This window comes from Dipodomys spectabilis, unplaced genomic scaffold (assembly GCF_019054845.1).
Source record: "Dipodomys spectabilis isolate Male_0828 unplaced genomic scaffold, ASM1905484v1 ptg000175l, whole genome shotgun sequence".
Classification (NCBI taxonomy): Eukaryota; Metazoa; Chordata; class Mammalia; order Rodentia; family Heteromyidae; genus Dipodomys; species Dipodomys spectabilis.
Genome location: NW_024870852.1, coordinates 11,983,025 through 12,007,892, shown reverse-complemented (window position 1 = coordinate 12,007,892; position 24,868 = coordinate 11,983,025). Strand labels below are relative to the sequence as shown.

At 49.8% G+C, this 24,868-nt stretch overlaps 2 protein-coding genes across 4 annotated transcripts in view; one reads left to right on the top strand and one right to left on the bottom strand.

The window, feature by feature from the left end:
- Positions 1-17,153, top strand: part of Pigu (phosphatidylinositol glycan anchor biosynthesis class U) — a 74,550-nt gene extending 57,397 nt beyond the window's left edge. The window contains exons 11-12 of the mRNA XM_042694560.1: positions 5,199-5,341; positions 16,723-17,153. Of these exons, the coding sequence (XP_042550494.1) occupies positions 5,199-5,341; positions 16,723-16,836 (257 nt within the window). The 3' untranslated portion in view covers positions 16,837-17,153. The remainder of the gene's footprint in view (positions 1-5,198; positions 5,342-16,722) is intronic.
- Positions 17,154-17,333: 180 nt separating this feature from the next.
- On the bottom strand, positions 17,334-18,875 carry Map1lc3a (microtubule associated protein 1 light chain 3 alpha). Of its 3 annotated transcripts, none has more exons than XM_042694563.1 (4): positions 18,682-18,875; positions 18,370-18,425; positions 18,176-18,282; positions 17,334-17,917 (listed from the first exon to the last, which is right to left on the bottom strand). In XM_042694563.1, exons 1-4 carry the CDS (start codon positions 18,719-18,721, stop codon positions 17,755-17,757), a joined length of 366 nt encoding a protein of 121 aa, XP_042550497.1. In that variant the 5' UTR covers positions 18,722-18,875; the 3' UTR covers positions 17,334-17,754. The 3 variants fall into 3 exon arrangements, with proteins under 3 accessions (XP_042550497.1, XP_042550496.1, XP_042550495.1); XM_042694562.1 differs by having other exon boundaries at positions 17,334-17,483; positions 17,748-17,917; positions 18,176-18,425; positions 18,682-18,819; XM_042694561.1 differs by having other exon boundaries at positions 18,176-18,425; positions 18,682-18,816.
- Positions 18,876-24,868: the final 5,993 nt, after the last annotated feature.

Below are 24,868 nucleotides of genomic sequence, written 5' to 3'. Positions count from 1 at the left end.
GCTGCAGAGCCTGCTCCCATATGGCTAGAGTGGAGTGTTTCTGTGTTTTATTGTTTTATTTTTATTAATTTTGTTATTTAAGGGTAAAAGAATTGACTACACATGAGTAAATTGTAAAGAATTACTAGACAGAAAGTTCTCATGTATCTAGCTAGTAGTTTAAGAAAGAATGGGCTGGGAAGGTGGCTCAGTGGTAGAGCGCTTGCCTTGCATGCATGAGGCCATGGGTTCCATTCCTCAGCACCACAAAAGCAGAAAAAAAAGCCAGAAGTGGTGCTCTGGCTCAAGTGGTAGAGCACTCTCCTTGAGCTGAAGAGCTGAGGGACAGTGCCCAGGCCCAGAGTTCAGGCCCCACAACCAGACCCAAAAAATAAATAAATAAAATATCACCTAGACCTTTCCTAATGATACCAGATTTTTTTTTCTTTTCTTTTCTTTTCTTTTTTTTTTTTTTTTGTGCTGGTCCTGGGGTTTGAATTCAGGGCCTAGGCAGACACTGTCATTGAGCTTTTTGTTCAAGGCTAGCACTCTACCACTTGAGCCACAGCTCCACTTCTAGCTTTTTGGTGGTTAATTGGAGATAATGGACTTTCCAATCCAGACTGGCTTTGAACCTTGATCCTCAGATCTCATCTTCCTGTGTAGCTAGGATTACGGCATGAGCCACCGGCGCCTGGCTTGTTTTTTGTTTTTGTCAGTTATGGGGCTTGAACTCTGCTGGGGCACTGTCCCTCAGATCTTCAGCTCAAGGCAAACCCTCTACCACTTGAGCCACAGTGCCACTTCCCATGTTCTGGCGGTTAACTAGAAATCAGAGTCTCATGGACATTCCTGCCTGGGCTGGCTTTTAACTGCAATCCTCAGATCTCAGCCTCCTGAGTAGCTATGATTACAGGCGTGAGCCACCAGCACCAGCTTGATATCAGATTTTTATTTATTTTTTTATTTATTTTTTGTCAGTTGTGGTGGCTGAACTCTGGGCCTGGGCGCTGTCCCTCAGCTCTTCAGCTCAAGGCTAATGTTCTACCACTTGAGCCACAGCACCACTTCCGGCTTTTTCTGCTTATGTGGTGCTGAGGAATCGAACCCAGGGCCCCATGCATGCGAGGCAAGCGCTCTACCACTGAACCAACTTCCCAGCCCCAATATCAGATTTTTAAATGACATCTTATTTCTGAATTCCTGAGGATCAGAAAGGAAAGGGGCTTGCGAGAGTTGCTGTTCATCAGTAGTGGAACCAGATTGGGTAAACAGTGAATTGTATCCATCAAATGCAGTGAGGAGCCTGACTCCATCAGCCTTGCAGGTCTGATGAAGGCTGAGCCCTTTCATCCAGTTAGGCCCTGTTCGTCTCTGACACCTCCTGGTGCCTGGAACAAGCTGTTCTGTGTCCCAGATCCTCAGTTCCATCTGCTCTGGCATATAGCTTTAATCTTTCAGCCTGTCAGCCAGGAAGGGGAGTGGCAGCTCCCTTTTCCTGCAAAGGTCACTACCAGCCCAAAGCCAATTGGATGCTAGTGACAGGCATGTCTCCTGGCAGCCCAGAGACTGCCTGTGAGCCTCTCTCATCTCTGTTGTCAGTCTCCTTCCTCTCACCCTATCTGAAATCTCCATTTCTGGTTGAGGCACAGGACCAAGAATCAGCTAGGCTATCAGGCCCCAGGAATTTTTTTGTCAGCATAGTATATGTTCTTTCCATCTGAAAATTTTTCAGGGAATGAGACAGAACAACTAGCAAATGAAAATAATAACATTGTGGTGGAGGAATAGCAAGCAGATCTGTTCCCTTTTCTTGAGTTGTAACATTGCTTAATAACAAAAATAATAATAAGTCTCAGTGCAAATATCCCTTTTATTAGGCCCTGTACTCCTAGGAGTAGAGGCACAGGCTTCCCTAGGAGGTCTTGGAGGTGTCATCCAGGGCTTTAACAACTCTAACTTTGATAACCGCTAATCTGAACAATTGAAGTTTCAGATCAGAAAAGGGGGGATGTCCAAACCTTTTGGCCAGCATCCAAATTATGCGCCTGGCTGCAATCCTTAGTAGCTCATCAGTAGCTAGGATTACAACGCATGACCCACACAGCCAATTCATTCTTTATTGAGAAATGACAGGCATCTTTTATTGTTAAAAATCCTAATGCCAGGCACTAGTGGCTCATGCCTATAATCCTAGCTACTCAGGAGGCTGAGATCTGAGGATCATGGTTCAAAACCAACCCCGGCAGGAAAGGTCATGAGACTCTAATCTCCAATTAACTACCAAAAAACCAGAAGTGGCACTGTGGCTCAAGTGGAAGAGTGCTCGCCTTGAGCTGAAGAGCTCAGTAGCAACGCCCAGGCCCAGAGTTCAATCCCCAGGACCAACCACAAAAAATCCTATTAAGTGGGGACAGATGACTGGTAATTGGTTGTTCCTTTTAATGAATTTATTTTTAGATAATGTTTATTCACTTTTGAAAATACAATAAATATAAAAAAATAAAATATAAAAACATCTCCCACTGTCAGATTAAACTCTACTAAATCAAAAGCAAAAACAGTGAGCACTGTGTGGTAGACAGCATTAATTCACCTCTTCACAACTCCCAAAGATGGCCACCTCACAATCTCTAGAACCTGTGAATATGTCACCTTACACCACAAAAAGAACTTTAAGGACCTCAAGAAGAGATTAGCCTGGGTTATCCAGGTGGTCTGGTGTAATCAAAACTATCTCTAGGGCTGGGAAGGTGGCTCAGTGGTAGAGTGCTTACCTTGCATGCATGAGGCCCTGGGTTCGATTCCTCAGCACCACATAAGGAAAAAGAAAAAAAGCCCGAAGTGGTGCTGTGGCTCAAGTGGTAGAGAGCTAGCCTTGAGCTGAAGAGCTGAGGGACAGCGCCCAGGCCCAGAGTTCAGGCCCCATGACCGGACCCAAAAAAAAAAAAAAAAGGGATCTCTGAAAGTGAGAGAGGTGGAAGGTGAGGGCATATGTGACCTCCAGTTTTGCTGTGAATCCAAAACTGCATTAAAAATAATGAATTCTGCAAAACAAAAACAAGCCAGGTGCCAGTAGCTTTATCCTCTAATCCTAGCTACTCAGGTGTCTGAGATCTGAGTATCGCAGTTCAAAGCCAGCCCAGGCAGGAAAGTCTGTGAGACTCTTATCTCCAGAAAACCAGAAGTGGTGCTGTGGCTCAAGTGGCGCATTGAGCTGAAGAGCTCAAGGACAGAGCCTAGGCCCAGAGTTCAAGCTCTACAACCAACAACAACAAAACAGTGAAAACTAGAAGAAGGAAGCAGAAAAGGTCAGATGGATACACTATGAGGTCTCCATCCCCCAGTGCTGGTTTTGAAATAGGAAGGGGCTATGAGCCAAAGAATGCTAGCAGCATTCTGGAGCTTGACTGCAACCTGGAAGACCCATTTTGTACTCAGATCTCCAGAACTATGTAATAGTACATTACATTGCTTAAAACACTAACTTTATAGAAATTTGTTATGGTAACAATAGAAAGCTAGCATACACACAAATATTTATGCCCATTTTTTCACATATCTCTCTGTTGTTTGCATTTTTATTGTTGTTTGAGATCGTGTATTACTATATAGCACCAGCTGATCCTTCAGCCTCAGCCTCCCATGTGCTGACTACAGGTGTGTACAACCATGCTCATATTTTACATATCTTCTTTTAAAAATTTGTAATAACATACATTAGTTTTCCCAAGGGGCTTTTATTGTGACATTTCTATATATGCATATAATGTATCCCCATCAAAATCATCCCCTCCACCACTCCCCTTACCTGCACACCCTCCTCTTACACACTTTCATGAGGTTTCATTGTACAGTTTTTGTATTTGCAGGTAAACTAACCACGTTCATCCTCATGTACCTTCTTTATTTTGAAGTGACAGAGATGGGACTCAAGGCCTGGTACATAGCAGTCAAGTGCTCTGTCACTGAGATATGTACATCCATAACCTCCCACTGGGCCTGGGCGCTGTCCCTCAGCTCTTCAGCTCAAGGCTAGTGCTCTACCACTTGTGCCACAGCGCCACTTCCAGCTTTTTTCTTTTTGCTTATGTGGTGCTGAGGAATCAAACCCAGGGCCTCAGGCATGCAAGGCAAGCACTCTACCACTGAGCCACCTTCCTAGCCCTGTTAGCTCATTTTAATGATAAAAAAACTGAGACTTAGACAAAGTTGCTAATATGACATAAGAATTTTAGTTTCACTCTCTCCAAAATCTGTGTCCAGCCAACACCTGCCTTCCTATCCAGCTGGATGATGCCTGTCTGTCTGGGGACCACCCTTGGGTAGCATGGTCTCCTTAAGGATCCCAGCATTCTCTCTGGAGCAGGGAGTAATGTCAGAGGAAAGGTGTTCAAAAAAGAGTCCTAAGCATGAGCTCAGGCCTATAATTCTAGCTACACAGGGAGCTGAGAACTAAGAATAATAGTTCTGGTTTAGTTGGAGCAGAGAAATCTAAGACACTCATTTCCAATTAACTAGCAAAAAGCTGGGAGCAGAGGTATGGCTTAAGTGGTAGAGCAACAGCTATGAATATAAAAGCTGAGCAAGAGTGCAAGTCCCTTCCTGAGTTCAGACCCCAGAGCTGGAGGGGAGGGGAAGGAAAGAGACAGAAGGAAGGAGGGAGAGGGAGAGAGAGAGATTTATAAATTATTTAAGAGGGAACACTTAAAGAGCAAGGCAAGTAAATGAGATCAATTAAGGAGAGTACAAGATGTATTCCTTAAAACCCCAAGGTCCCTGGAGACTCACTATGGGACTCATCTCCAAGGCTGATGCTGCACTTCCACCCATGCACCCACTTGGCCATAGAGAGAGGTGTTTCTCCTGGACATGCTGAGATTAGAGGATGGGGGATTGGTATCATCCTGAATTAGCCTCTTTGTGGAGCTCAGAGGCCTTCTTAGCATTGCTGATTGTAGGTCGCCTTTGGCCAGCCAAGCCCACAGAGGGGCATATGCTCCATATGTAGGCACTCTGACCAGCTGTGGGCCTGGGGAAGCTTTGACTAAGGAGATTGAGGTTTGCTTCTTTACACCCAACTCCGGGACCTTTTTGAATGCTCTGCTTTGAACCACATGAGCTCTTCCCTAGGCCTCTGCCCTGTGAGGTCATCCCAGCAAGAAGAACATGCTAGAAACAAGCATTGAGCTGACTGTGACTATCTTTAATCTTTGCAGTCCTGCGGAATATATTTGTCCTCACCTGCATCATCATCGTCTGCTCCCTGCTCTTCCCTGTCCTGTGGCACCTCTGGATTTATGCAGGAAGTGCCAACTCTAATTTCTTTTATGCCATCACACTGACCTTCAATGTTGGGCAGGTAAGCGTTGAGGAGTGAGGGGTTCATTTTGTCGTCTTAGGTGTCCAACCAAGGCTCTGGGTTCCCAGCCTAGGGATTTGGGCACAGAGCAATGACATCTGTCTGCAGACAGATCCTCCCTCAGGAGCTCACAGCCTCATTGAGGGGGTAGGGAAGCAGGGAGGTGAGCAGTCTGCCCTTGAACCCTGCTGTTGCTGAGTACCATGCTGAGAATCACTTGATTGCATCATTACAAGCCTAGGGAACCATAGTGTCATCTGCAGTTTATAAGTGAGGACTGAAGCTCCTCAGTCAGAGTCCATGGAGCCAAGAACTAAAGTCAGGTAAGGCTTGATTTCTGAGACACCTCCCTGTAAAGGTATTGGGTTGCACTTGAGGTGGGTACAACCAGGTGGCCTTCAACTCGAGGCAAAAAAGGAGTGCAGGGCTGAGTGGGACAGCCTGGCTGTTGGGCAAAATGTTTAAATTGTGCAGTGTAGTGAGGAAGAGGCTGTAGGGTCATCACCCAATTCTTATACCTCCAGTTAACCAGCAAAAAGCCGGAAGCGAGGTGGAGTGGATGGTAGAGTGCCAGAATTAAGAAAAGCAAAAACAGGGACTGGGAAGGTGGCTCAGTGGTAAGAATGCTTGCCTTGCATGCATGAGGCCCTGGGTTCGATTCCTCAGCACCACATAAGCAGAAAAAGCCGGAAGTGGCACTGTGTCTCAAGTGGTAGTGCGCTAACCTTGAGCTGAAGAGCTCAGGGATGGTGCCCAGACCCAGAGTTCAGGTCCCACGACCGACCAAAAAAAAAAAAAAGAAAAAAAAAAAAGAAAAGAAAAAACACAGCTTGGAATGTGGCTCAGTGGTAGAGTGTTTGCCTAGCATGCATGAAACCCTGGTTTCAATTCCTCAGTACCACATAAACAGAAAAAGCCAGAAGTAGTGCTGTAGCTCAAGTGGTAGAGTACTACCATGAGCAAAAGAAGCTCAGGGATGGAGCTGGGAAGGCGGCTCAGTGGTAGAGTGCTTGCCTTGCAAGCATGAGGCCCTGGGTTCGATTCCTCAGCACCACATAAGCAGAAAAAGCCGGAAGTGGGGCTGAGGCTCAAGTGGTAGATTGCTAGCCTTGAGCTGAAGAGCTGAGGAACAGTGACCAGGCCCAGAGTTCAGGCCCTACGACTGACCAAAAAAAAAAAGAAAAAGAAAAGCTCAGGGACAATGCCTAGGCCCTGATTTCCAGCACCAGGACTGGCAAAAAAATGTAGATAGGTAGGTAGGTAGGTAGGTAGGTATCTAGATAGATAGATAGATAGGAAGAATAACAACAGCTGGGCACCAGTGGCTCACGCCTGTAATCCTAGCTACTCAGGAGGATGAGATCTGAGAATCACAGTTCAAAGCCAGCTTGAGCAGGAGAGTTTGTGAGACTCTTTTATCTCCAATTAACCACCAGAAAACCGGAAGGGGTGCTGTGGTTCAAGTGGTAGAGCGCTAGCCTTGAGCTGAAGAGCTCAGGGACAACACCCAGGCCCCGAATCCAAGCCTCAACAAAACCTAAAACAAAACAAAATAAAATAACCTTACCAAAAAAGGGAAAAAAAAAAGTGAGAGCATGAGGTCCTGAGTTCCAGCCCCAGTACCATCATACACACACAAAAAACAATTCTTGGGTCTCACTTCCAGAGATGTTGATTTAGTGTGAAAAACAAGGACAGGAACTTGTATTTTTCACTAGGTCTCCCAGACATTTGGTGGAATGAAACCTAGCAAACATCTTGTGATCTCTGCCAGGGAGTAGGCCCACAGGGAACTTCTTACCTCCCAGGTTAGCTGATGGGAAGAAAGAAGGGCTGGTATTTGTGTGAATAAGAGATGGGACTGGTGTTCTTGAATGAGCGCATCTAGCACTCGCTCATCTTGGTATGGGAGTAGAAGGGGCAGAGCCTCAGCCTAAGTTACTGATGGTGAATGAGCAGCATCGCCACCTGCCATACTAGCAGAAATTTGCAGAATTTGACTTCATATTTGACAGACTCCAAAAGGTTGTCCTGACTCTTGTGTCTTTGCTGGAATCCCCTCTCTTTCTCCACATGTGAGCGTGTGGCACATGCAGGTATTGCTCCTGCCTGGCCCTCTTGAGGAGGTTTGTGAGTTTAACACAGAGCCCTCAGCCAGTTGATAGGAGTCTCTAGTTTTGCTCAGGAAATGAGTTTGCAGTGCTTTCGTGAATTGCAGGGGGATGTTTGTAAGTGGTCAAATGCCATTCAAGGCAGAGACACTAAATTAGTGGAAAAGAGTATTTGGGGCTGGGATGGAAAGCAAACGCAGGGGATCAAGTGCAGTGGTATCTGAACTCCAGAGAAAAGACATTTATCTTTTTTATTTTTTTTTAATTTTTATTTATTTTTTATTGTGAAAATACTGTACAGAAGGGTTACAATTACATGGGTAAGATAATGAGTACATTTCTTTTTTTTTTTTTTTTTTTTTTTGGGTCTGGTCGTGGGGCCTGAACTCTGGGCCTGGGCGCTGTCCCTCAGCTCTTCAGCTCAAGGCTAGCACTCTACCACTTGAGCCGCAGCACCACTTCTGGCTTTTTTCTTTTTGCTTATGTGGTGCTGAGGAATCGAACCCAGGGCCTCATGCATGCAAGGCAAGCTCTCTACCACTGAGCCACCTTCCCAGCCCAATGAGTACATTTCTTATCAAGCATTGTAGCCTCCTCCTTTGTTTCCCCTTCCCATCCTTTCCCATCCTCCCCCCACCCACCACATTTATCTTTTTTAAAAGATAATTTTTAAGTTTTTTTTCTTTTTTTTTAACTTTTTTTCTTTGGTGGTGGTGGTGCTGGAATTTACAGTTTGAGCCATGCCTTCAGCCCTTATATGTATTTGTAATCATACAAGTAATACATGACTTGATTATTATTATTGGGGAAAAGAAATCAAACAAGGGCCTGGGCATGGTGACTCATGTCCATAATCAATCACAAGCTACTGTTTTGAGGCTACTGTGGCAAAACGTAACCAAAACCATATCTCAAAGAACAAACCAGTCAGGTGCTGGTAGCTCACCTATAATCAATTGTAGGTACTTGGTACTTGAGGAGCATGGCTTGGAGCCAACCCAAACAGACAAATCCATAGACTCCAGTAAGAAGCTGGAAATAGAGGTATGGCTCAAGTGGTAGAGTACCAACAATGAGAAAAAAGAATAGTGTGAGATCCAGGCCCTGAATTCAAGCCATAGTACCAGTGTACCAAAGGGGCAGAAGAGGAGAGAAGCAAAAAGGACTGTGGGCATGGTTCAAGTGGGAAAGTGGCTGCCTCAAAAGTGCAAGACCCTGAGTTCAAACCCTAGTACTTAAAAAAAAAAAAAAAAGCCCACCAGGGCGTGGTGGCTCACGCCTATAATCCTAGCTACTCAGGAGGCTGGGATCTGAGGATTGTGGTTCAAGGTCAGCCCCGGCAGAAAAGTCCATGAGACTGGGGCTGGGAAGGTGGCTCAGTGGTAGAGTGCTTGCCTTGCATGCATGAGGCCCTGGGTTCGATTCCTCAGCACCACATAAGCAAAAAGGAAAAAGCCGGAAGTGGCGCTGTGGCTCAAGTGGTAGAGCACTAGCCTTGAGCTGAAGAGCTGAGGGACAGTGCCCAGGCCCAGAGTTCAAGGCCCCACGACCGGACCCAAAAATAAGAAAAAAAAAAAAAAAAAAAAGTCCATGAGACTTATCCCCAATAAACCACTAGAAAACCCGAAGAGGTGCTGTGGCTCAAATGGTAGAGCACTCACCTTGAGCTAAAGAGCTGAGGGACAGCACCAGGCCCAGAGTTCAAGCCCCATGACCAAAAAAAAAAAGCCAAACAAAATAAGAATTCATAATGAAAAGTGAACATGTAGAGCACTTGTCTAGCAGGCAAAAGGCCCTGGACTCCATCCCTAGCACTGCCAGAGACAAGCAGGGTCCAGATTCCATCCCTAGCGCTGCCAGAGACAAGCAGGGTCCAGATTCCATCCCTAGCGCTGCCAGAGACAAGCAGGGTCCAGAAGCTGGGCTATCATTGCCAGAGTCAGGAGTTTCATTTGTATAGGATGTAAAGAACATCTTGGCCTTTTGTTTTTTGTTCAGATCCTGCTCTATTTGAGTTCATCAGTGCCATGCCCTATTACAAAATAAAATATGTGGGGCTGGGAAGGTGGCTCAGTGGTAGAGTGCTTGCCTTGCATGCATGAGGCCCTGGGTTTGATTCCTCAGCACCACATAAGCAAAAAAAAAAAAAAAAGCCAGAAGTGGCACTGTGGCTCAAGTTGTAGAACATTAGCCTTGAGCTGAAGAGCTGAGGGACAGCGCCCAGGCCCAGAATTCAGGCCCATGACCTGACCCCCCCCCAAAAAAAAAAAAAAAAACAAAATAAACAAAATAAAATATGTGGAAGTGGCGCTGTAGCTCAAGTGGTAGAGCGCTCTCCTTGAGCTGAAGAGCTGAGGGACAGCGCCCAGGCCCAGAGTTCAAGCCCCACGACCGACAAAAAAAAAAAAAAAGAATTTAATTGACAAAATAAAATATGTGAGGATTATTATACCAGGAGGCACCAGTGACTGAAAGCCCATCTGCTCTTCTGGGAATCATTAAGAATTTTTTTAGCATGTGTCACACATCATTTGCTAATTACAGTTGTGCCTCAGAGTCAGTAGCAGGAAATGACAATAGTAAACTATCCATGGAGTGCTCAGGTGAGAGAGAAGGGAAGATTGAAATGGACTGGTTGTTTGAGATCCTCCCCACTTCCTCACAGTATGGCTTCAGCAGTTACTTTCCCATTCTCAGAATCCAGGGTCTTAATCCCCATCTCACTGGGTGTCTAGTGGATTGTACATATGTATGGGTTCTATTATATTGTGTATTGACATGAGAAATAGCAAGAACAACATTCTGTCAAAATACCCAACACAAACTTGTACAGCAGTTGTAAACCAGAAGAAAGTTCATGCCTTTAGAAAGAAGAGGAGGGAAGTGGAGCTGTGGCTCGAGTGGTAGAGCATTAGTCTTGAGCTGAAGAGCGCAGGGACAGCACCCAGGCTTAGAGTTCAAGCCCCAAGACCGACAAAAAAAAAGGAAGAAAAAAAGGAGGGACTTTTCTACAGGTGCTAGTGGCTCACGCTTGTAATCCTAGCTATTCAGGAGGCTGAGATCTAAGGATTGCAGTTCGAAGCCAGCCTGGGCAGGAAAGTCCATGAGACTCTTATCTCCAATTAACTACTAGAAAACTGGAAGTGGAGCTGTGGCTCAAAGTGGTAGAGTATTAGCCTTGAGCAAAAGAGCTCAGGGACAGCGCCCAGACCTTGAGTTCAAGCCCCATGACGGACAATTTAATTAAAAAAAAAAAAAATAGGGGCAAGGAAGGTGGCTCAGTGGTAGAGTGCTTGCCTTGCATGCATGAGGCCCCGGGTTCAATTCCTCAGCACCACATAAGCAGAAAAGGCCAGAAGTAGAGCAGTGGCTCAAGTGGTAGAGCACTAGCCTTCAGCTGAAGAGCTGAGGGACAGCACCCAGGCCCAGAGTTCAGGCCCCACGACCGGCCCAAAACAAACAAACAAAAAACCACCTTTTCTTCTGTGGGTCAGTAAGCAGCAGAAGAAAATCATTGTTCAAGGATTTATATATAAGGTAAAAAGTGATCAATTTAGCTTTTTTAGAGTCAGTAAACGTTCCCAGTCACCCTAAATAAACTTAAAAACGAACTTAAGACAATCTTCCCATAAGATTCTAATTAATAGTGGCTCATGCTTAATGAGTGTTTATTATAGGCTGGCCCATATGATCCTTTAATCTTCTGAATCCTGTGTTCATGTGGCTTTCTGGACCTTTCCTTCTGCATTTCCAAGTGCTAATGTGCTTATAAAGGATGAGTTTTAATCTAATAAAACACCTTGGTTGAATATAAGAAGAACTTCCTTCTCGTCTGTGTAACTCATGACTACTCTCTGGCAGCGCTTTAGATTGTTTTCCTTTTTTGATTTTGGTGGTGGTAATGGTGGTAGAAGTGGTGGTTTTGTTGTTGTAAGGAGCTCATTTGATTTTTTATAATAGCCCTTTGCAGGAAGCAGTGTTTCATGGTAGAAATTTCAAGACAGAAATGAAGAAGCTGTGGTTTGGGAGGATGAGAGACTCCTCCAGGTCACAAGAGCTCAAAAAGTGGTTTTATTTATCAATCACATCCCCTTAGACTTGAGGTTCCGTTGGGGCAGCCTGTGTCTGTCCGGTTCATGGCTGTATTTAGCACCAAGGAGATTCTCTAGTGACTAATTCCAATGCCTGAATGCAATGAGCTGAAATCAGAAACCATATTTTATAACCAGTGACCTACAGAAAGCACCTTAACCTTCCATTCTGTTTCCATCAGAATGTGGTAGGGTCTGGTGGATTCCTAGAGGGTCAAGCAGGTCCCTTTCCCCTCTTATCCTGGGCCCTGGCCCTGAGAGCCCCATTCCCTTTGTGTTTGTGTCCTCAGTGGTCTCTGCCTGCCCTGCCTCTTCCCTGGCCAAACAAAGTCTAGAACTCTGGAACACTACTCCACATGCAGCAGCCCTCTATCCAAGCTGTGAAGGAGATGGTTGCCATGAGTGGCTGCTAGTGGGCCTCTCTTTTCTCAATGCTGTGAGCATTCAGTATGGAATTGGATGGGAATGCTTTTGAGACTTGAAAGGAGCCACATAGATGGCAGTGGCTCACACCTTTAATCCTAGCTACTCAAGCTGAAATTAGAGGATCAAAGCCAGCTCAGACAGAAAATCCACTAGACTCTCTCCAATTAACCAAAATGCTAGACTTGAGATATGGCTCAAGTGATAGCCAATTGTGATTGAAAAAACCTAGCAAAGCCTTGAGCAAAAGAAGCTCAAGGGGCTGGGAAAGTGGCTCAGTGGTAGAGTGCTTGTCTTGCATGCATGAGGCCCTGGGTTTTATTCCTCAGCACCACATAACAGAGAAGGCTGGAAGTAGCACTATGGCTCAAGTGGTAGAGCTCTAACCTTGAGCTGAAAAGCTCAGGGACAGTGCCCAGGTCTAGAGTTCAAGCCCCATGGCTGGCAAAGGAAAGGAAGGAAGGAAAGCTGGAAGGCAGGCAGGCAGGCAGATTAGCCACTCCCACTGGCTTAAAGTCTCATATACTTAGCTCATCTTTTCCAAAAAGTATATCTTTCTTCCTAGTTGAGCATCCCTACAGGAGATTAAGTATGGTGAATTTCCCAGGCCAGGCCAGTGCAGAACCTAGCATGTGAATACAGAGCCCGAGGGGTTATGGGGCAGTGGAAAGAACTTGGGGTTTGGCCTTAGGCAAGACTGGTGATTTAGCCTGGCCCTTACTACCATATGATCCTGGGCAGATTGGGCAGATCTGTCTCTTCCCCCTCTCCCACCCCCACTCTTGACTCCCCAGGTTGTGAAGGGTATGGCTTGGTGGTGATGGTGGTGGTGGTGGGGTGTGTGTGTATGGGTGTGGGTGTGGGTGGTGGTGGTGGTGGTGGTGGTGGTGGTGGTGGTGGTGGTGGTGGTGGTGGTGGTGGTGGTGGTGGTGGTGGTGGTGGTGGTGTGTGTGTGTGTGTGTGTGTGTGTGTGTGTGTCAGTTGTGGGGCCTGAATTCTGGGCCTGAGCGCTGTCCCTGGGCTCTTCAGCTCAAGGCTAGCACTCTACCACTTCAGCCACAGCACCACTTCCGGCTTTTTCTGTTTATATGGTACTGAGAAATTGAACCCAGGGCCTCATGCATGCAAGGCAAGCACTCTACCACTGAGCCACCTTCCCAGCCCCGTTATTTTGTTAAAAGGTCTCGCCTAAGACTCAGAAAATGTTCCTTTCCTTCCTCATCTTCTGTCTGACCCAGTAAGAAGACATATTCTGAGTCTCTGCTTCCAGTTTGGCCTTCTCTGTCCCTGGCTACCCCTATATCAAGCCACCCATAAAGTCCCCACCGCAACCTGGGACTGTCTTGGCTGTAATAATAGAAACATGATCCAATTGAGCCATCTGTGGAGGACACTGCCTAGAGGATGGGACTGGACGCATACCTCCAGGGCACCAGCCCTGTCCTGGTTCAGGAGCCACAGAACTGGAGCCGATGCCACCCGATTTGTGCTCACTTAACTGAGCACATAATTTGGCAGGCATGTCTTGATGGGAAGTCATGCCTGACAAACACAGGAGCCTCAAGCTACTGGGCAGACAGAGGGGAGCAGCCGAGACTGGAGCCTGCCTTGAAGGGCCTGTGTGCCTGTGTGTGTGCACGCACTTGCGCACAGCACTTGATAACCTATGCTTGTGAAGATACCTTGGGTGCCAGGGACGACGAGGGAGACCTCCAGCGGGCCAGGGGTTGGGAAGCAGAGTTGGGTTGCATGTGTGATGGGAGGGGAGAGGCAGGGCAGCCCAGCCATGCTGGTGGGACAGCTTCCAAGAATGGGCCTCCGGTGTGTGAAGCTGAGGAGGGACACGTGTGTTCTGGAACCCCTAAGTCCCAGGGAACCCACCATTGTGAGTTAATAACTAGAGTTTATCACTCTAATTTTATAGATAAGGAAAGTGCAGTTTCAAGAGTGGAAGTGACTTACAGGGAATCATACAGCCAGTGACTTGCCCATGCTGTCTTCAATGATCATTACCCACTGGTGCCACCCAGTCTGGGTTGTGTTAGCTGAATCCTAAGGCTTCTGGGCAATTCCTTCTACTAGTCTCAAGGTCAAACAGCTCGCCATAGCCACAGGCTTCCCTTGGAAAGAGCCAAGCTTCAAGCCATCTTGGTGTCTTTCTGGAGACAGGGCACCCCCAAAGACAGATGACATTCAAGAATGTATGATCTGGGCTGGACATGTGTCCCAAGCCTTGAGCTTTGAGCCAAAGGAGAGCTGGAATGTGTGCCCTTCCCTATACTCCCGCTAGAGCAAATCTTGACCTGTTGAACATGCCCCCAACTCCGTGGACTCCACCAGTAACATTCTGCTGCTGTTAATTGATCAGAATATTCATCCTTTATCTTAATTTTTTTTTTGGGGGGGGGGTCAGTCATCAGGGCTTAACTCTGGGCCTGTGCACTGTCCCTTAGCTCTTCAGCACAAGGCTAGCGCTCTACCACTTGAGCCATAGCACCACTTCCGGCTTTTTTCTGCTTATGTGGTGCTGAGGAATCGAACCCAGGGCCTCATGCATGCGAGGCAAGCACTCTACCACCTTCCCAGCGCCTTACCTTATTTTTTAAATTTATTTCAGGCCTGTCACCATTGGCTCACACCGGTAATCCTAGCAACTCAGGAGGCTAAGATCAGAGGATCATGGTTCAAAACCAGCCTAGGCAGGAACATCCATGAGATTCATCTCCAATTAACCACCAGAAAACTGAAGGAAAGTGGCGCTGTGGCTCAAGTGGTAGAGCACTCGCCTTGAGCTGAAGAGCTCAGGGACAGCGCCCAGGCCCAGAGTTCAAGCCCCATGACTGCCCCCCCCCCCAAAATATATATATATATATATTTCAGAGTGACCAAAACATATATATATTTCAGATTGATAGTACAGACATCAGTATATTTCCTAGTAGATATGTTAGCAAGTATATCAGTAACTAGAGTTCACTGTTTAATTTGCATATAGAAAATTAACATTCAGTGAAAAACACATGAGGGCTGGAAAGGTGGCTCAGTGGTAGAGTGCTTGCCTTGCATGCATGCAGAAAAAGCCAGAAGTGGCACTGTGGCTTAAGTGGTAGAGTGCTAGCTAGCCTTGAGCTGAAGAGCTCAGGGACAGCATCCAGGCTCCATGACTGACAAGAGAGAAAGAAAGGAAGGAAGAAAGAAAGAAAGAAGGAAGGAAAGAAGGAAGGAAGGAGGGAAGGAAGGAAAGTAAGTTTGTAAGGTTCATCGCTGTTGTTACTTGGCTTCTTTAGCTGAACTTTTTCTTCTTTTGGAATCATTTTAGAGTGGTAGAAAAGTTGCAAAGATAGTACAGCGAGGTCTTGTGTGTCCCACACCCTCTTTCCTCTATTAATATCTTAAACCGAATGAATTGTCAAACTAAGAAACTACCCTGAGAAATTAACCAATAATAATGCCAGGCTTGGTTAAGATTTCAAATTTTTCCAGTCTTGCCATTCTCTTCTTCCAAGGGAATCCCAACCTAGGGCTCACCTTGTATTAGGGTCATGTCTCCCCATATCCTCTGCTCTTTCCTTAGACTTTATTTTCATCACTTTGGTCATTTTAAGGAGCAGTGGTCAGGTACCTTGTGGACAATCCCCCAGTTAAATTTGTCTGATGCTTATCATTAGACTGGGGTTTGAACTTTTGGAAAGAATCCTCTCAGAACATTCTGTCAGGGTGTGGGCTAGCTATGTAATTCCCCCTTTCTCTTCCCCCTCTCTCTCCTTCTCTCGCCCTCTCCTCTCTCCTCTCTCTCTCCCCCCTCTTTTGGCTTTTCAGTCTGGCTTAGCTTTCTTGCTGATAGCCGCCACAGCCAGGCTTCCAATACGGCATTTTGCTGGTTAGAGATGGAGTTTTGTGGAGTTTTCTGCCCAGACTGGCTTTAAACCTTGATCCTGTAGGTCTCTGCCTCCAGAGTACCTAAGTGTGTAGTTGTGAGCCACTATCCTCCAGCCAGCTGTGTAATTTCAAGATAATGTTTTCCCTTAGCTCTTGGTTCAGTGTTTGCCAGCTTTCTCCACTCCAGAGTGATTCTCTATTCCTGCCGCCACGCAGGAAGCAAGTACCCAAGCCTAGCCCACCAGGGGCAGGGGAGTGGCAAGAACTTGATGCATATATTGTTTGGAATTGTTCCAAAAGGAGTATTTGTCTCATTTCCCCAATTTGTTTGTTAAGTCACATTTGTACTAAGAGGTGCTTAGTTCAGATACTGTCCGTAGAACAGTAGTGCTGGCGGTGGTGGCCCGGCCCCTCCTCCCTGAGGTAGCGCTCCTCTGTGGTCTCAGGCAGTGTGGGCTGAGTAGGATTATAGATTCCTGGGCCTGTTATGGGTCTTGGTACAGAAGAGAAGTATTAGTGTCCTGAACTGGATGGGAGGTGGGGGGCCAGGTCTGTGGTGGGAGAAGCAGGTTTGACTGGGTGGAAGTACCTATGGATACCAAGAGGTGAGATACACAGGCTACTGGTTACACAAACACCCAATTTGGGTCCAGAGGCCAGAGCTCGGGGTGGAGCATAGGCCTGGAGGTGAGCAACCCGGCTACTGCTGAGAGGCCAGGAGGTCAAGGGTGGGCTCTGAGGGGAGGGCCCTGGATAGAGCCTGGGACGCTGACGGAGATGTTGGGCAGGGGCTCTTTTGTCACTCAGCACCTGCTTAGCCCCACTGGGGGCCCAGTTCAAGGAGGTGCAATTTCTTATTCTCTTCCCCCTTCCCCAGATCCTGCTCATCTCTGACTACTTCTATGCCTTCCTGCGGCGGGAGTACTACCTCACACATGGCCTCTACTTGACTGCTAAGGATGGCACGGAGGCCATGCTTGTGCTCAAATAGACCTGGCTGGCACAGGGCTGTACAGACCTCAAAGGGGAAGGACCAGAAGCTGGGCCAAGACTCCCATCCAGAGCTGCCAGCAGGCAAGTCCTCAGGCAGAAGAGGTTTGAGTCCAGGGTCACAAATCTCTAGAACCAAAGGGTACCCTTGCTGGGAGCAAGGCCTGTGGGGAGCACCTTTGAGCACCCCACTTGGACCCCCACTTTGTGGCCCTGCACACCAAGGAATCCCTCCCAGGCAGGAGGGGTGAGCAGCAGGTGAGCAAGGCCTAATAGGTTATGGCTTCTTAATAAAATAAATTTTTTTTGTTATGAAGACATTTATTGTGGGACCATATCGCACTCACAAGGGGGGCTGGCTGGTCCCTAATACTAGGTGGCACTCTACAAGGATGTGTGGGTTTAAAAGGAACCAGGAGTCCACGGAGCACAAGTCTTCTGGTGACTGAGCCCCCTGCACCCTCCCTACTCCCAAGTAAACAGTGGAACGCAAAGGGCCAGGCAGGCCTGAGCAATCTTTATTCTGCAGAGGGACAATGTTCATGTGGAGACCAAGGAAGCCAAGGGCCAGTCTTTCAGGGGTGGGCAGGTCCAGGCAGGGGCAGAGTCTCAGGTGAGTGAGGGGCAGGTGGGCAAACAGGCATAGGCCTAAAAAAAAGACAAACCACACAGCAGGGGTGCTGGAGGTTGCTCCTCCCCACCGCCATCCCAGCCAGCACCCAGAGAGAGGAGCAGCCTCAACGGGAAGGGCCCAGACCCACCCAGGGGCACAGTAGACTGGCAGGTGCCTGCTAGCTAGGGGACCACATCCCTGCCCAGCCCACCAGGGCCAAGGTAGCTCAGTTCAGGGGCCAGGGGCTCCCTTGGCAGAGCCAGACCCAGACCCCAACTCCCAGGCCAATGCCCCCCTACTGCTGGCTCAGAAGCCGAAGGTTTCCTGGGAGGCGTAGACCATATAGAGGAAGCCATCCTCATCCTTCTCCTGCTCGTAGATGTCCGCGATGGGCGTCGACACGCTCACCATGCTGTGCTGGTTCACCAGCAGGAAGAAAGCCTGCGTGGGGTTCAGCTGCAGGCGGCGCCTGTAGGGGCGGGAGGGCAGGGTGGGTGAGGAGCCAGCCTGCTGGGGGCCTGGTCCTGACCCCTCCTTAGAGTGATTCCCAGCCTGCCCTCCATCCCTGCCTCCCTCCCTTCCCCAGCCCGGACCTCCCACTCGTCCCAGCCCCTTCCCCAGGCTTTCCCGCCTGATCTGACCCCGACGGCAGCGTGACCTTCCCCAGCGCTCCGTCCCCTGCCCCTGACCTCACCCCACCCAAGGCCCCCGCGTGCGGCCCACACACCGGATGATCTTGACCAGCTCGCTCATGTTGACATGGTCCGGGACCAGAAATTTGGTCTTGTCCAGGACGGGCAGCTGCTTCTCTCCCTTGTATCGCTCGATGATCACCTGGGTGGGACGCGGCGGGACAGCGTGAGGCCGGGGCGGGGCCGGGGCGGGGCCTCGGCAGGGCGGGGCCGGGGGCGCGGGACTCACCGGGATCTTGCTGGGGTGCTGGTCCCGGATCTGCTGCACCTCCTTACAGCGGTCGGCTGCGGACGGCAGGCGGAGGGTGAGGCCCTCCCCGCGGCGCCGCCCCGCCCCGCCCCGGCGCCCGCCCCCGAGGCCCGAGGCCCCGCCGCCCCGGGCCCCGGACGCGGCGGGGAGGCCGGCGGCCCCGCCGGGCCTAGTGGCCTCTTCGGCCGGGGTCGGTGCCTGACGTCATGGGGCTGACGTCACCTGCGGCAGTCGGGTCGGCCGGGTCCCCTCCCCAGCCCCGAGCCCACTCGCGGTCTCTCTGGGCCTCACCGAAGCTCCGCCGCTGCTTGAAAGGCCGGTCCGAGGGCATCGCGCGGGCCCGGCGGGGCGCGCAGCCGGGTGTCCGGGGCGCGCGGCTCGGGGCTGTGGCTGCGGCTCGGCGGGCGCTCCGGGGGCTCCGGGGCTGGCGCTCACGGGCTCGAGGGCTCGCGCTGAGCCCGGCGGCGGCGGCGGCGGGAGGTAACTCGCCCGGGTGACGTCAGGTCACAACATTCCTTAAAGGGGAGGCCGGCGCGCTGCTCCCATTGGGCCGACGTAAAACCCGCCCGCCCGGACCCGTGATGTCACGGCGCAGAGATCCTGGATTCACGGCGCGGGACGCGAGGGGGGCGGGCGCGGGGCGCGTCACAGTCTCGTGACGTCATGCCGGCCGGTCCGGCGCAGGCCGAGGTGAGGCGGGCTGCGGGGAACCGGAGCCCGGCCTCCCCTCTCCGGACCGCGACCTCGGGCCGCGCGCGGGCTCCGAACCCACGGAGCCAGGGGCCGAGGGATGACGGGAGAACCGAAGGCGCTGGAACGGAACGCGGGGCCTTCGAATTCCCGAGCCGAGCCGCGGCCTGACAGGGCGGGGCGGCCTGGACACCGACCGAGAGAAATCAGCCCGGGGGGCGAGGACCGCCGGCGAGGCGGCTCCGACGAAGGCCGAACGGGGCTCACGGAGAGCCCTCTGGCTACGACGGCCTGGCAGGACTGTTCGGAGCGACCCGACGGGGCTCCCTCGCCTACCGCGGGGTCAGGCCCGGAGGGCGCCGAGCGAGGGACGGCCGCCGTGGGCCACGCGGTACCTCCAAACCACCGCGGCCACCAACTGTTCATCCACGGTTTGAAGAATCGCGGGGGCTGGGAAGGTGGCTCAGTGGTGGAGCGCTCGCCTTGCATGCATGAGGCCCTGAGTTCGATTCCTCAGCACCACATAAGCAAAAAGAAAAAAGCCGGAAGTGGCGCTGTGGCTCAAGTGGTAGAGTGCTAGCCTTGAGCTGAAGAGCTGAGGGACAGCGCCCAGACCCAGAGTTCAGGCCCCACTGGTGAGAAAAAAAAAGAAATCAACTCCATTTCCAATTAACCAGCAAAATGCCGGACAAGGTACAGCTCAAGTGATTATAGCACCAGCTGTGAACAGAAAAGCTGAGAGGGCAGAGGCCTAAGCTGAAGCCCCTGTACCAGAGAATGTCTATTGTAACGTTTTCATAATAAGAAATCGGAACTCTCAGCTGGACACCAGTGGTTCACACCTGTAATCCTAGCTGCAAAGGAAACTGACATCTGAGGATCGAGGTTCAAAGCCAGCCCAAGTAGGAAAGTGTGAGATTCTTATTTCCAATAAACCACTAGAAAACTGGAAGTGGTGCTGTGGCTCACCTTGAGCTGAAGAGCTGAGGGACAGCGCCCAGGGCCAGAGTTCAAGCCCCACAACCACCACCCACAAAAAAAAAAAAAAAAAAAAAAAAAAGGAACGCTCCTAAATTTATGTGTTATGTAATTTGGACTCGTTTAAATATCATGCTGTACTCCTGTAATGAAACAGCCTCTTGCACCAATGTAAGGGAGAGCAGGCATCAGCAAACTTCTAGAGAGTCCCACAGTAAAGTTTAGGCCTTGCAGCTACAAGGTCTCTGGCTGGCAATGACTCGGTTCTGCTGAGACTTAAGGCAGCTTCAACTCACATGGCTTGTTGCACCCCAATAAAACCTTGTGGAAACAGACTTGGCCTGGGGGGTCTCAGTTTCCTCAAATGCAGAGCTGTGTCACTGTGGACACACCACAACAAACCATGAGCAGGAGGCTGTCATCAGAGCCTCTGAGGACAGCAGAAAGAACTGGGTCAGCCGCAGCCTTGATGACGGGGTTACACCTGTCTCTAGTCAGACTCAGCCCTGAGCCCAGGGTGCAGAGGGGGAGGGGTGACGGTTCTCTAGCTGAAGGCTGCACTTGGTCTTCCTCTTATCTGCCACCAGCAGGATGATGCCTTCCAGTCCTCTGCTCCCTGGGCTGCCCTGTCTTCACTGAATCCACCTTGATGTTACTTGAATGTCTGACTGACACCTTCACCTTGACCTGCCCAGAACAAACCACTGTGCTTTCCCCAAAAGGTACTTCAACTGTATGCTTCCCTGTGTGTCTTTAGGTCGTAAACCTTAGTCGAAATCCCTTTCTCTCCCATTCCATCCCCTCACCCAGTCCATCCTCAGATCCCATTGGTTCCACCTTCACGGTGGCTCTGCAATCTGACCACACTGTACCTCCATTCCTCCCTAAGCCCCGCCCACCGCCACCCAGGCCAGAGCTACCACCGTCTTGTCTGCCATAATATTCCATCATCTCCGTGGTGCCCCCTCAGTCTGGCCTCTTGCACCTGGGAATGGGATCCTGTCCTTCCTGCTCGGGCTTGCTAGGAGCCAAAGGCCCACATTGCAGCTCCCCAGCCTCATCCGCCCATTCCCCCTCTTCACTGCAGCCTGGACTTTTCTTCCCCAGGGCCGGTGTGGCTCACTCTCACCTCCTGCACTTGGCTCAGCTGGTTTACATGGTCTAATTTAGTTTGCAGCACTCATCCCCCACTTGTCCACCTATTCTTGTTCTCTACTTAATTTTCTTCCAGAGTAGTTATCACCTGATATGTGATGCTTTTAAGTTTTTTCAAGGGCTAGGGATGGAACCCAGGGCTGCATAAATGCTAGCCAAGGGCTCTACCATGGAGCAACATCCCTAACCCCTACATGATCCTACAGCACTTTATTTAGACATAGTTCAGTACTCAATCATACAAGTGTGAAAGACCACAAGCATTCCTACACAAGCATTCCTGAGGACTTAGCAACACACACACACACACACACACACACACACACGTGTAGCATGATGGCATACATCTGGAATTCCAGAGGCTGAAGCAGGATGGATCCCATTTTTAAAAAATTAATCTGATTTTTCTGCATCTCCATTTTTTTGGGGCAGTTCTGGGGGCTTTTGCTCAAGGCTAGCACTCTATCACTTGAGCCACAGTACCACTTCTGGCTTTTTCTGTATATGTGGTACTGAGGAATCGTAACAGGGCTTCATGCATGCTAGGCAAGCACTCTACCACTAAACCACATTCCCAGGCCTCCAACTCCATCTTTTGGTACATTTCAGAGCAAAGATCTGTTTGTTCTCTCCCTTGACTTTTCACATACATTTCAGTATTTTTAAGTTCTTTTTCTTCCTTTGGGGCAAAATTTACAAGGAAATGCACTGTCTGTTAAGTTTGAAAATATACATCTCCAAGTAGCCAAAAGCCTTATCAACATGGAAGGTGTGCCGGGGATGGTAGCGGGTGTGTGTAGTCCTAGCAATCAGGAGACTGAGGTGGGAGGATCACTGGAATTTAAGAGTGTGCGATCTAGCTTAAGAATGAAAAAAAAAGAAAGAAAGGGGGGAGATACAGCACATAAGCATGGCTGCTTCTGCTTCGGGCTATGAGGACTGTGAGGAAGACCAGGCCATGGCCACCCTCACTACAGAGGCTACCAACCCAGCGGCTTTTTCACCATTGTCTGGCCTGGCCTACAACTCCATATGAACAGAATCACCCAGCACTACAGCTGATCATCTTCTTCTATCACTTTGAACCACAGCACCACTTCTAGGTTGTTGGTGGTTTATTGGAAGTAAGAGTCTCACAGACTTTCCTGCCTAGGCTAGGTTTGAACCTGAATCCTCAGACCTTAGCCTCCTGAGTAGCTAGGATTACAGGTGTGAGCCACCAGCTCCCAGCTCAAAGACTGCTTCTTGATTAGATGAATGAGGTTCTTTTGCGCAGATGCACCAGTTTATTCATTCTCCCATCAATAGACAACTACTCTGCCGTGAACATTCCCATCCCATCTTGGTATGGCCATGTTCTTTAGTTTCACTTGGACATACACCAAGGTGAATTACTGGGTTGGGGGAGCAGGTATGTCTTTACTCTTAAATTACCATCCCTTTTATTCCAAAATGTTCTACATTAGAGGCTTACCAACAATAGTTACAGTTAGTTGCCTTGCGTCCTGGTCAACACTTAGTGTTGTGATTCTTTATATTTTAGCCAACATGATGTGTGTATACTGACACTGTGGCTTTAAATTTACCATGCTAAACTATTTCAAATTTTTATGTTTCTTCTTCCAATTAAAATACAAGCCCCTAACAACAGGTTTATTAATTTATTCTCCCTATTTTTGCAGTGCGGGGGACTGAACTTAGGGCCTTGCCCACGCTAGGCAGACACTCTTCTTGTCACAACAGACCCTTCCCTGCCCCACTCCTATCCAGCTGCTGCCTCTGGCTGGCCTGGGCGACCTCTCCTTACTGTGTGACCTTGGGTGGATCACATATCCTCTCTGAGCCCTTACACGCTGGCAGGCAAGCCAGGGACAGACCTGCACCCACAGTAGCTTTGCCACTTGCTGATAACCAAGCAATGTCCTTCTCCCAGGGGCCTCTGTCCACAAAGTGGAGACACATCCCTTGTGAGCGGGGCTCAGCAGCACTGCTGCACTGTGCCCAGGGATGGTGAAGCAGGAGGGCGAGGAGGACGCCATTGACCTCTGAGTCATTACCTCTGAGTAAGTTCCTGTTTACAGACACCGAGTGGAGTTTTCCTGGGGATGGAGGGCAGGGACTGCACAGGGCCTCACCATTGCACATGAAGGCCTGGACCTGCCTCTCCCTTTCCCCTGGGTCCTCTCTCCTGCCCACCCCCTCCTCACTTGAGAATGTCCAGGTCTAGCCCCACTTTCCCCAGCAACAGGGCCAGGAACATTCTTGACTATGGCCTCGAGTTCCCATCCTCTAAGCTGGCAGTCACCCAAGGGGCTCCTTCCCTGCCACCAGTCTCCTCAGCTGTGCCCTGGGCATTGCTGGGGCCCCTGACCCCCCCCCCCCACACACACACTACCCCCCACCCCCCAACCCCACCCCCCAACCCCCGTCCAGCCTCTCCTGCCGGACATGAGGCTGCACCTGTGCATTGCCCAGGCCAACTCAGCCTCCCTCCAGCCTGCCTGAGCCCTGCGTGCACTCCCCGCCCTCACTCCCCTAGGGCTAAGCGAGGCCATGGCTCCACCACGCTCCCTCTGTCAGTGGCTGCGTGCAGTCATGCACCACACCTGTCATCCCTAGCCATACAGGGAAGCAACAAGTAGGAGGACTGAAGACTAGGCCTTTCTGGGCATCAAGCGTGACACCTTACCTAGCAAACTCAAGGTCCTGAGTTTAAATCTCAGTCCTCTGAGGCTGGGAAGGAGACTCGTGGACAGTGCTGTCTTAGCTTTAAATCTCACACACCCGCACTGACAACGTACAGGGAAAAGCAGAGCAGCAGCGCTCTGGCTCTGGCCCTGTTGATTGCCCAGACACAGTAGTTAGAATTCTCCAGGAACTGAGCAAGACCGTAGCTTAAAGCAAGACATTTGTTCTTGGGGGGAACAGGGGGCGGTGGTGGGAACTCTTTGGGCCTTGAAAGTGTTTGTAAGGGAAAATGGATTTCACGGAAGGACCTGTCTCGAAGGGGGTGTGTGGCGGGGTACCCCTCCTTTAATGAGATGCCCCCCCCATCTGTGTCATGGCCCAGATTTACTCACCCAGCCTTGAAATCTCTGAGTCCAACTGATAAAACAGAGCAACAGCAAAAATGAGTCAAGGTACCCAGGGTCAGAACAAAAGTGGGGGGAGCACTCATCAAGTCAAATGTAAGCCAGACCCCCAGTAAGTGTTTCACCACAAACACCCCCAGCTTGAAGCCACTCAGCCACTGCTATGGCTGCGAGCCTCCAGGTCTGCGTGTGCACTACGTTGCCTTTGCTTTATGAAATAAGCTTTTTTGGTCTCTACTTTGATGCTCCCTAAAATCATGATGATTACTTTTTACACCAAGGTCACACGCTTGGTACCCAGGAGCCTAGTGGAGACCTTCTGCCCAGGTCTCCATGCACAGAAAATCAACCAGCTTGCTGCAGCTGCAGGCTGCCCTGCCCCCACTCCCCCATGCCCCATCGCCGGTGCCCCCCACTGCCTGACCCTTCTCACCCCATTGTCTGAGGAGTTGGTTCCATTCCCAAAGCTAGCTTTGGGGCCTGGGTGCCAGCCTCCCTCACCCCTCTGGGCTCTGTTCCTTTTGTTACTAGAATAAGCTGGTTGTGGCAATACCCACACACAC

Coding starts and splice junctions, on each gene's coding strand:
- Map1lc3a (XM_042694562.1), bottom strand. CDS start 18,721: ATGCCCTCGGACCGGCCTTTCAAGCAGCGGCGGAGCTTCG. Junction 18,426..18,681: donor CAAGCAGCGGCGGAGCTTCG/GTGAGGCCCAGA, acceptor TGCCGTCCGCAG/CCGACCGCTGTAAGGAGGTG. Junction 17,918..18,175: donor GAGCTGGTCAAGATCATCCG/GTGTGTGGGCCG, acceptor CCGCCCCTACAG/GCGCCGCCTGCAGCTGAACC.